Raw genomic sequence first — 12,253 nt, 5'->3', positions numbered from 1 at the left:
GCTTTAATATATTTTAAAATGTTACATAATAGAACAAAGAAATAATATTCTTAAGCTTAGCAGGGCAAGCATCTGACATATTCCTTCAGAGCTGCAAGGTCAGACTGTAACCACACATGGAAGTCCAAGGATGGAGGTCTGTGCTCAGAAACATGGCCATGGAGAACAGTAGCCCATAAAGGCATCGTTCGTCTAAGCTAGTGACACAGCACAGATGGGAATGTCATCACACCACTTTAAAAATCACGGCACTTCAGAAGCACCATCTCTGGATCCACAGGTAAGAATTAGAAAAACACCACTCTCCTGATGTTGGCTCTCAGACTACAGTCAATGGTGAGGATATTTCTGCCCCCATCCTAGAAATGTAGGCTTTATCAACAGACAGTCTGTTAAAAAGTAAAACTATGATTTTACCCTAAGTTCTACATCTTTTGTTTTGTTTTTTTGAAACAGGGTTTCTCTCTGTAGCTTTGGAGCCCGTCCTGGAACAGGAAAGCTCTTGTAGACCAGGCTAGCCTTGAACTCACAGTGATCCACCTGCCTCTGCCCAAGTGCTGGGATTAAAGGCATGCGCCACCACCGCTTGGCTGCACCTTTTTTTTTTTTTTTAATGAATCATGTAGCATCTTATGGGATATTTTGGTGACACATGTATTACACTTTACATGAGCACAGTTTAGGCTTGTATATGACCCACCTGCTAAATGCCAACACCCTTACTAGCTAAGTAAGGGCTGGGCTATAGTTCAGAGTTGGCTGGGATGTCTAGAGTAACTCCATAAACCCATGAGCCATTTCGGACTCTGTACAATAGTAATGGATAAAAAGGCTTGGCTGGGACATAGCCTAATGGTAGAACACTTGCCTAGCACACACCAAGCCTTGGGTTGGTCACCACCACTGCAAAAAAGAAGGGAGAAACAAAAGTCTTGCCTTGCTGTTTAATTTACCAGTGGACTAGAGTAGTTAGAAGCTGGCACACTAAGCCCAGCTCCAATGTGCTGTTGATAAAAGCTGCCTATAAGGGTAAGTGGGAGGCTGGAAAAGAAATCCAACAGTTAAACAACACAGAAGGGAATCTGCAGACACAGCTTTCCCACAGTTCCTGTGTTCATGGTGTATTGGCCTAAAATTTTTTTTTTCTTAAAAAAAAAAATCAAGTAGACTGACTCACACTTGCTCCATCCATGATCAGCACGGACTTTCTGGGCGAGAGATGAGAAAGATAATACAGAGCGGTGCAGGCTCGGACACCATCCCGAATGGCGCCAGCAGCTTCCGTCCATGAAACCTTTTCTGGTTTATGAACTATCACAGAGAAGAAACATTTCATTAGAGCCAGTCAGACTCAGCTCTACCGCCAGGGACCGCTGACCCTGCTCCAGGCTCCTCTATCACTTGCATGTTTCCCTGTTTTTATTCTTCTGCATGGAGAAGCCATTCTGTTATGAGATAAATACACCCAGAAAGCACATAAGGCACAGCATCAGGACCTGTCTGGTCAGCAGTCAGTGCTCCAGCCTGTGCTCTGCAGCTTTCACCCAGTTACTCACCCTCCTTCAGAGTTCATCATGTCTGCATTCCTCTGCAGCTCCCAGTTCTGCCCGATTCTGAACCTGAGCTATGCAGAACCACACACTGTGTGGGTGTGTATATGACACAGTGCGTTGTAGACAGCGAAGGGCAGCTCCTCAGCCCTGTGTTAGATTTTAGACAGGTGTGTCCTTGTCCTCACTAGGGAGGCCATAGTGGCGCCTTCACTCTTATCATCTTGTGGAATGGGCCATGTAGAAATCTTTGCTAGTTTATCCATGTGTTAGCTGATGAACACTTGCTTCCAGTGTTTGGCAGTTAAATGGCACTGCTAAGGATGTCAGGACATTGCCTCTGGAGAGAGAGAACCAGGCCCGCAGAGCACCTGCTGCTGGAAGAGTCTCTGGCCATCACTGCTGTCAGAGTCACACGTCAGTCCGGGTGCTGGCTCTTACTGTGATGTCATTTGCTTTCCTGACCACCTCTCCCCTCATGTCTGTCGGCTTTCAGAGTCCTCTTATGAAGTGGTTGTTGACATCTTGGGCAAACTTCCTACTTTCTTAATTATTGTTTTATGGGAATTTCTAATGTATTTCAGATGAGTATCTGTTTATATGCTACAAATATTCTAAGCTGAATATCCTGCAGAATGCTTGAGACAAGACGTGTGTTGGATTTCAGAATATTTGCATACACACAGTGAGCTATTTTGCAGACAGGACAAAATTCCCAATAGAAATTTGTTTTACATATATTTTATGAATATAGCTTGAAAATAATTTTATTTTATTCTTATAGATTAATTTATTTCAATTTTCTGAGTATAGGTGTGTTTCCACATACGTCTGTACACCACTTGTGTGCAGTGCCCACATAGGGCAGAAGAGGGCGCTGGGTCACATGAGACTGGAGTTACAAACAGTTGTGAGTTTGTGGGTTCTGGGAACCAAACCCAGGTCCTTCAAAAGAGCAGCCAGTGCTATTAACTTCAGGACCATGTCTTTGAAAGTAATTTTATTCAGTATTTTTAGCGGGCCTTCATTTTGTCTGTAACCTGTCATATGCAGCTAGGTGTGCAATTTCTGACTTGTGGCATCAAGCTGGTACTCCCAAGTTTTAGAGTTTAGAGTATTTTTTTTTATTCCAGACTATAGTTGTTCAACATTTCAACTTGATCGCTCTGCTTTTCAATCCCTCTGGTAATGTCTTTAAGAAAGCAGTGCTGGGTGCTGCACTACGATCATAGCACTGGGAAGCTTTATGAGGTGGGGGGAATGAGTGAACGACCAGCCTGAGCTACACAGCAAGACCCTGACCCAAAACCAAAACAGGATGGCAAGATGGCTCAGCAGGTGAAGGCATATGCTGCCACTGCTCAGGTCCTGATGACCTGAATTCAATCCCCCAGAAACCACATGGTGGAAGGAGAGAACTGACTTCAGCAAGATCTCCTCTGACCATCATCTCACCTGGACCATGACATGCATGCACACGTATGTACACACCACACACTACATGTAAAAGCAAAATCAAACAACATATAAATAATATTCTAGCATTTCTTTTCTTAAAATCCCAATAATGCCTTTCCATTGCACTTGGGGAAAATTTATAAAGCTCGAAATATATGGGCTGGAGAGATGGCTCAGCAGTTAGGAGCATTGCCTGCTCTTCCAAAGGTCCTGAGTTCAATTCCCAACAACCACATGGTGGCTCACAACCATCTGTAATGAGGTCTGGTGCCCTCTTCTGGCCTGCAGGCATACACACATACAGAATATTGTATACATAATAAATAAATATTAAAAAAAAAGCTCGAAATATGCCTGGGTAGCCAGGTGGCGGTGGTGCATGCCTTTACTTCCAGCACTCGGGAGGCAAAGTCTGGCAGATCTCTGTGAGTTCAAGACCAGCCTGGTCTGCAAAGTCAGTTCCAAGACAGGCTCCAAAGCTACTCAGAGAAACTCTGTCCTGAAAAACCCAAATATATATGTGTGTGTGTACATGTATACATACAGTCATAGATACATACATACATATACACACATACACGTGTGTGAGTGTGTGCATACATATACATACCTGGGTTATCTGGGTATCTACACACATTTAATCCCAGAATGGGGGGGGGCAGAGGCAGGCAGATCTCTGTGAGTTTGAGACCAACCTGGTGTACAGAGTGAATTCCAGGCAATCTAGGGCTACAAAGTGAACCCCTGTCTCAAAATTAAACAAAAACCTTCCCCAAACCCCCTCAAAATGGGATGATAAACTAAAATAAAAATAAAAGTTATGTATTATCTCCCATCAAACTATTTCTTCAGATTTTGACTAATTCTTGTGTTCAAATAAATGTGGTATTGTCACCCCTACAAGCAATCCTTTCTGATTTGACTTCCCTTTGTGAGTCACACTTTTCCTGTGACCTTGTATAGAGCAAGCAGCAGTGTATCAACAACATTTAATTTAGTGCCACCTAGTGGGCAGATGGAGCATTCACACAATATGGGGAGAATTCCCAAACATAATAAGCTGGGAATGAAACTAAGTACTATATAGAGTATTTCTTTCTGAAACTCTTCAGGACAAGTATGATTTTTATATATATACACACACACACACACACACACACACACACACACACACACACACACACACACACACATATATATATATATATATATATATATATATATAGGAACCAAGGATGAATATATGCTTTCATCCTTGGTTCCTGGCCAAAACTCCAACTGCCCATTTTATTAAGTGTATCTTTCATTAAAGTATTTAGACCTTTTGTCCTTGGTTGCCTGATCAATGCAGGAAAAAGATGGCTTTTATGTTGCTGGGGTATGTCAGTTCAGAAGCAAACTCCAGAAAGCAAAGTCCCTCTGACTTTATATACTTGACTCTATTGCTGTTTTGGTCTTGGAGTTGGCCTGCCTATAAAACTCTGACATGCCTTTCCTGGTAACAGATATGAAGACCTCCATTCTAGTAGGGGTCCTGCTCCACATCCAAGAGGAAGAAATGAGAGAGAGAGAGAGAGAGAGAGAGAGAGAGAGAGAGAGAGAGAGAGACTGTGCTCCTGAGCACATCTTCATTTGTGTTTATTTGTATCCTGTTCTTTACAAAATTTAAAATGACACCTGTTATTTTGCGTCAGTGCTTTGCCTGCATGCATGCATATGCACCACAGGCATGTCAGGTGCTCTTGGAGGTCAGAGAGGGCATCAGATGCCCTGGATCTGCAGCTACAGATTGTTGTGAACCACTGTATGGGTGCTGGAAATCGAACCTCGGTCTTCTGCAAGAGCAACACATGCTCTTAACCACTGCACCATTCCTACAGCCCCCACCCTTAGCTCACTTAGCCGTTCTTACAAATGAGCCTAAAGAGGGAACCCTGAGGCCCACACTTGTGCCTGCGTCATAAAGAAAAGCAGTCTTGTGGGACTGAGCCCTCAGCCTGTGGCACCCATGCCATCTCCAGGAAGATAGCACCAGGACATATGAGAACTACATAGGAATGGAGAACACCTAGTGTAGAACTGACTGCTATGTGGAGAAAGCCCACATTCTGAGCTCAGTCAGAAAGATCCATGTTGAGTACATAGCAGAAGAAACGGACTCTGTTTTTTCTGTCTTTCATTTTTACCTACCCAATACTATTCCAATTTTGCTGATTATGAAATCAGGTGTGGAATAATAATTGGTTTGCCTAAAGCCTCATAGGTAATAAGGTTGAGTATGTGACCTAAAGTGTATCTGTCTCTAAAGTTCATCTATACACATTTACTTGTGTGGCCTATTTGGAGAAAATATTCCCCCCATAACATTTCAGTCTGGCATATTTTATCAACATTTTATTCACTGACATAATCCCAACATTTGGAAGGCTGAAGTAGTAAGAGAATTAAGAATCTGAGACAAGCTTAGGATACAAAGTGAGTCTTGTCTGAAAAGAAAAAAAAGGGACGACTCGAAGGAAATTAAAAAGGTGCACATATATAATTCTAACACACACGCATATGTATACACCATTCGTGCAGTCCTTCAAAAAACATTAAGGGCAATAAAACTATATTTAAGATTCTAAAAATTGGTTTTTCTTTAAGATTTACTTTTATAATTTATGTATGTGTGCACACACATCATGTACCATAGGAGGCCAGAAGAGGGCGAGGTACTCCGTGTTGCTGGAGTGATAGGAACATGTAGGCTGTAGTGATAGGTATGGGGCTTTGGGATTCGAACCCAGTCCCATGATAGAACAGCGAGTGCTCTCCAGTCTAGCACCTGCTCACTATGTTATAAAGACTAAACAAATAAATATGGGATCAATGACAGCTACACAAACAGTAAAAATGAACATTATATTTCTTTTTAGTTTTGGCACAGAAAAAAAGGTAGAGACAGATGAAAATGTATGTCCCAGTTTTGAATGAAAAAATAAAAATAATTTTTAAGTTTGTCAGAATGCAAAGCACTGGGGCTGGGGGAAGGTTCAGTGCTAAAATGCACTTGCCATCAAGTCTGGTGACCTGCGTTCCATATCCGGAACCCACACATATGGGCAGGAGGAGAACACTGACTCCTACAAGTTGTCTTTGACTGTCACACATGCACCTTGGCATGCCTGTCACCCTTCCGCCCATATGTACATGCACACAATAAGTAGCTAAATGTTTAGGAAGGGAGCAGCAGCAGAAAACAGCTGAACTAGCTGGAGGAGTGGACAGTTTGAGCGGTCATCACTGGTGCGAAACTATCCACATTTGGGAGGGAACATGGAACCTCATTCTTGGGTTTGGTGAAAGAACAGAACTTACTTGAACTGAAAGTGACTGAATGCTGAGTTCTCGTTAAATAGTCACCAGGCTAAGCATAAACAGAAACTCAAGTTGAATCTGACATTTCCCAATGCAAAGTCTCATAGAAAGCACTGACGTCATCTTCTGCCCATAAAATAGTGGAGCTGCGAACAGAACATGGCTTCCTAGCTGAGTCTCCTCATTAGTGCATAGTGAATGTGACCAGGATTCTCACCTAAAGGTCACGTTACTGGTGGTCATTTGTCAATATTTTAAAGAACTATATATGCATGTGTCCATGAGTATGTGTATGTGTGCCATTTGTGTGCATGTCCATGGCAGTCAGGAGAGGGTGTCAGATCCCTTGGGGCTGAAGTTTACAGGAAGTTGTAAGCTGCCTTACTTGGGTGCTGGGAACTGAACTCAGGCCCTCCAGAGGAGCAGCAAGTGTTCTCAACACTGAGCCACCTCTTTAGCCCCATAGTGGTCTTTCTTATAGGACTTGGACTGTTTTGAGATCAGCCCTTACTTTGTAGCTCAGGTCTTGAATTCTAAATCTTTCTGTCTCTGGCCTAAATGCTAGGTTGCAGCCATGTTCTACCACACCTGGTTTGATTAAAGGACTCCCAAGGAAACATCAGATCCTGGTTTCTGCCTCAAAGGAAGTCTGCAGTTGTTACCCTACATACTTTGGTACACTGCTGGACTGTAATCCATCTTTCTGCTTTAGACATAAAACCTGTAAGAGAAACATCATTTGGATGGTAAACTCTATAGTTAGGATCCTTTTTCCCTTCCTTCTGATCTGTGCTAGCATTCTTCAGTTCTGGGTGGGATGTGGTTGATGTCAGTGCTCGCCTGGCATGCATCAGGCCTCTGGCTTCCATCTCCAGCACCTTACAACAGGTAAACAGAACCTTTCATTGCTGACTGCTGCCCAGCGGGGCTTTGTCTTGTTGTTGTTTATTTTTTGTTAAGCCATTTGGTTGTGTACATGTGCTCATGTGTATTTGGGTGGACATACCTGTGCACAAGCAGATGTTGGTTGCCTTCCTCAATCATTCTCCATCCCATTTTCTGAGATAAGATCTCTCATTGAACTTGGGTGCCCTCTGATTGGTTAGGCCAGCAAGCCATAGGAATCCTCCTGTCCCTGCCTCCCTCAGCACTGAGGTTATGGGTTGTCAGGACCCCAAAATGTGAACCTATACCACCTAGTCTAAAGGTCAGAGAGTTTGAGCTGATTTTGCTCTCTCAAAGTTAATAAGTGTGGCTACACACCCTGATTTAGGGAGTGATTACTTAATGTTTTGGACTTTAAGAAAGTTCATAGAGGTAGATCCACTCCACCCTGACCAAAGGTCAAAGAATTTAAGCATATTTCTGCTCCTTCTTTTGAAATAGGAGGTTTGACCTAGGGAGTGACTGCCTTCAGGGTTCTTGGTCTAGGGTGGGTTCAGTGCCCAAATATCAGGAAATAAAGGCTTCATGTCTCAAGTGTTGGAGCAAGTAATTGTTCTAGCTCGAGTCCCTGGAGCTGCTAAAGCAGTCTTCTGTCTCCTTCCCTGGTGAGGGAAGTCCTTTTGTATGTGTGTTGCTTTCATCGGTTAATGAATAAAACTGCTTTGGCCTACAGCAGGGCAGAATAAAGTAAGGCAGGAATTCCAAGCAGATAGAGGTGGAAAGGAGGCAGAGTTAGGAAGATGCCATGTAGCTGCTGCAGGAGACAGATGCCGAACAGAACCTTACCGGTAGGCCACAACCATGTGGCGATACACAGATTAATAGAAATGGGTTAGTTTAAAATATAAGAGTTAGCCAGGAAAATGCCTAAGCTATAGGCCAGGCAGTGTTGTAATTAATACAGCTTCTGTGTGATTATTTTGGGTCTGAGTAGCCAGGAAACGAATGAGCAGTCTCTGTCAACATTCCCCCTTTTGTATTGGTGTATAAAAGTGTACAAAAACAAAAACGTAGGTGAACTCAACATGGAGACGCACTGAGTTGCCCTCCCGGTACTATCCTGTTTCTCTGTGTTTCTCTCTTACCTCTGTTCTTCCTGCCTCACATTTCTAATCCTCATGCTCTGTGCTGGAAGATATGAACCTGGGGCAGCTAGGATTGCAGCTAGGATGGCGGCAGAAGTCACCCCACAAAGGTGGTTCCCGACAACAGGTGTGGCTTCTGCAGTTCTGAAGACAGGACTTCAGGGTTGTGCGGCAAGTTCTTTACTGAGACACAGCTCTGCTGACTGTCACTCTTTACACTTCAGCTTCTTTTTTTTTTTCTTTTGGTTTTTTGAGACAGGGTTTCTCTGCAGCTTTGGAGCCTGTCCTGGAACTAGCTCTTATAGACCAAGCTGGCCTCGAACTCAGAGATCCGCCTGCCTCTGCCTCCCGAGTGCTAGGATTAAAGGCATGCGCCACCACCGCCTGGCTACATTTCAGCTTCTATAGCAAGCATTGTCCTTAACAATCCTAGTTCCTAAGTGTTCTTCATCTCCTCTAACTGCTTAGGTGATGAAGTATCTTGTCATTATTTTCAGGAAGTGTGTATGTATTTAGGAAATATTCAAAATATAATTTCTCATGAAAAATAAAATTGAATATTGATGTTAAAGTTTATTAGCAACAGAAACCAAATATAAGCTTTCTTAATTCTTTCCTGCTCAGTTTTGACAAGTGCTGTCTGATTTTGTACATTTTTTTTGTTTTAGTTAATAATGAAGAGTTCAATGGTATAGCACTTGCTTAGTAGGTTGGAGGCCCTAACTTCCATCTCTAGCAACACACACACAGATACACACAGAGATACACACACACACACACACACACACACATAACACACATGAACACATACATATACAGACACACACACAAACACACACATAAACAGATACACAGACACACACAATACACAGACACACAGAGACACACACACATGCACACACTTGGATAAACCAAGGGTAAGATATTTTCAGATTCTGATCTTGAATAAAATTTCAGAGACATGGGCAATGTTCGTAAACCTCACAGGTTTACACATATGCTTAGTCTAAACATTAATTTTATAAATAATGTAAGCTACACATATAGCAGTTATACTACAGGTCAGTGAAATTAGACTGATAAAGTTCCAGATGACTGGACGGCCACATACCTAAGTAATGCTCATGTACTCGAATAACTTCACAGAGTCCAGGGTCTTCTGAATCCAAGGGCAAAATTCCTAAAAATTAAAATGAGAAGTTTAAGGGGGGGTGCAAATGCCCTAAATGAATTCATTCCCCATGCACTGTGTCCACGTAAATTCTGTCCTGTCAAGTCACAGGGAAGGGAGAGATGTTGCGGCACCTGTCCTGTCATGAGCACTGGGACACCAGTGACACCTCTTCTCTCTCTCTCCTGTCACTCCCAAGTGACAGTAAAGACGATGTCCTCTGTCCTTCCGCCAGTTTGCAGTGTCGGGGCCCTTGATGCCCCTTCATAGTTTTGTTTCACAGGTTGCCCTGGTGTGACTTCAATAAAGGCTCGTGCTCCTGGAGGCTAGGAAGGTTTTAACTCTGCTCTCTCACAAAGGGAAATGTGAGCAATACAGAGTGTTACTGATTTCTTGGGTGGAAAAGTAAAGGAATAAAATCAGCAGTTCTTCTTGAAAATGCAAGTCAGAGGCCCCGTGAAAGCCGAAGACACCTTCCCACATATCTAATCTTTAATAGCATTCTCTGAGGACAGAAGGACACTGTCTGTGAAGATGAGGAACAACAATTACAAAAGTGACATTCTACATGTTTCTCATGACTGTCTGGGACACAAGCATGAATAGGCGTTTATAACATTCTTTCAGTAATTATGGATAACAAACTGCAGGGCTGGAGAGATGGCTCAGTGGTTAAGAGAACTTGACTGCTCTTCTAGAGGCCTTGAGCTCAATTCCCAGCATTCACATGGTGACTCACAACCATCTGTATTGGGATTTGATGCCCTCTTCTGGTGTTTAGGAAGAAAGACCATTCATATACATAAAATAAATGAATAAGTAAATCTTAAAAAACAAACTGCTTCAAGTTAATTTTCAGTTTTACAAGAGAAGCAGAGAGCTCTCTAGGGTTCAAACTGGGGTGGAGAACAGAGGTTCTACATGGCCCACTCCATCAGCAATCTTCAAGCCTTGGCCCGTGACTAGAAATTTCAGTCTGGCCAAACAGGAGGGACCAAGCAGGAAAGTCCAGCATCAGGGTGAGCATGAGGTCTGGCCATATTTCTATCTATGTAAACTAACTCTGATAGCTAGGTACATGCAGGCTCTCAGTTTTCTTCAGCAAAGATATATGAGAGCAAATTTCAAAAGCCAGGAAAATATTTTTATTTTTGGAGTGTTAGGATTGAACCTTAGGCCTTGTACATGCTATACCCCCAGCCAAAGAAAAGCATTTTTATATGAATAAGGTCATGATGAACATTAATAACGACACAGAAAAAAAGATGAGATGACAGTGAAACACAGGGTGGAAGACAGGACCTGTGAACTGCAGCTTACCGACCACCTCATCATCCGGGCGAAAGAATGATACCTTGGCGCCAACTGAAGAGCAGAGAAAGGGAAGCATTAACATCACAAAATTACTAAATATAATTACTTGATTTAATTAAATCTCTTTATTTTACTGCGTGTATGGGTATTTTGGCCTTGTGTATATCTGTGTACCTTGTGCATGCTTGGTGCCCATGGAAGCCAGAGGGCATTAGATTTCCTGGAACAGTGTTACAGACAGTTGTGATCACCATGTGGATGCTGGGAATCAAACCTGGGTCCTCCGGAAGGGCAACCAGTGCTCTCAACCACTGAGCCACTTCTCCAACCCCCTAAATTTAATTTTTATTTAGCTATTAAAACAAAGGAAAAAGCCAGACATAGTGGGAAACATCTGTAATCCCAGCACTTAGTGTCCCCAAAACAAACAAAAAGCAAACTTACAATAAATTAAAGAAATGAAATCATCCACAAGATTGTAAAAATCCTGTCAAAGGGTGAAGAACTTGTGTAAGGTAGAGCACTTCAAGTCTCGTTTCTCTTGACAACCTGAGTTACGTGGGTGTTGACACTCTCTGTACCACTGCCAATGTGGCTGACTTTCAGGAGACAGGCGCAAAGGAAAACAACACCTTCTGTGGCTTCTGGTGGCTGTTCTCTACACCCCCAGCCCTTGTGCTAGGCACATCTGTCATCTCGGCCACAATGGGGAATTCTGTTGAGAGCCACGTGTTACTTTGATGGGGCAGGAGAGATGGCTCAGCAGTTAGGAGCACTTGCTGTTCTTGCAGAGGACTGGATCAGGTTCCCAGTCCCACAAGATGGCTCACACTGTCTCTAACTCCAGTCTGAGGGGATTTGCTGCTCACTCTGTCTTCTATGGGTACACACACATCCATGCATACCCGCACACAGTGCACATACATGTACACACACACATGCAGGCACACACACACACACACACACACACACACACACACACACACACACACAAATAGTTTTATAAATAAAAATAAACAACAAAAAATTACTCTGACTTGGTAAGTAAGTTCTGGTTGGCATCCAGAAAGTTTCTGGAACTTTATTTTTTATTTTATTACTGCTATCATTATTTTGTGCGCACATGAGTATATGTCATGGCATATGTCAGAGGACAACCTTTGGGAGGTGGTTGCTCTGCAGCCAGGGAATGGACTCAGGTCATCAGGCTTGTGCGGTACAGTACTCTTACTGGCTGGACCACCTCTCTGGCCTCATTCTAGGAACTTGGAACTTTGGTGATATGATTCTATTTCTATCTCCAGCCCAAGATGCGTGTGTGTGCACATACATATTGTGTACACACACAGACACATCTGCCAAAAATCAAC

General features: G+C 42.9%; 1 protein-coding gene across 5 annotated transcripts in view; it reads right to left on the bottom strand.

Moving 5' to 3' along the window:
- The window catches only part of Cryzl1 (crystallin zeta like 1), a 45,795-nt gene that overhangs the window by 8,225 nt on the left and 25,317 nt on the right, over window positions 1-12,253 (bottom strand). For all 5 annotated transcript variants that reach the window (XR_015000655.2, XM_048422390.3, XM_048422391.3 and 2 more), the window contains 3 exons: window positions 10,890-10,934; window positions 9,510-9,578; window positions 1,178-1,311 (listed from right to left, as the gene is read on the bottom strand). Coding sequence is in view for 4 of the 5 variants with exons in the window: in XM_048422390.3 (XP_048278347.1) it covers window positions 1,178-1,311; window positions 9,510-9,578; window positions 10,890-10,934 (248 nt within the window). In the remaining variant the exon portion in view is untranslated. The remainder of the gene's footprint in view (window positions 1-1,177; window positions 1,312-9,509; window positions 9,579-10,889; window positions 10,935-12,253) is intronic.

Source organism: Myodes glareolus, chromosome 2, assembly GCF_982192425.1.
Source record: "Myodes glareolus chromosome 2, mMyoGla1.1, whole genome shotgun sequence".
Lineage (NCBI taxonomy): Eukaryota > Metazoa > Chordata > Mammalia > Rodentia > Cricetidae > Myodes > Myodes glareolus.
This window is presented reverse-complemented; position numbering and strand designations above follow the sequence as displayed.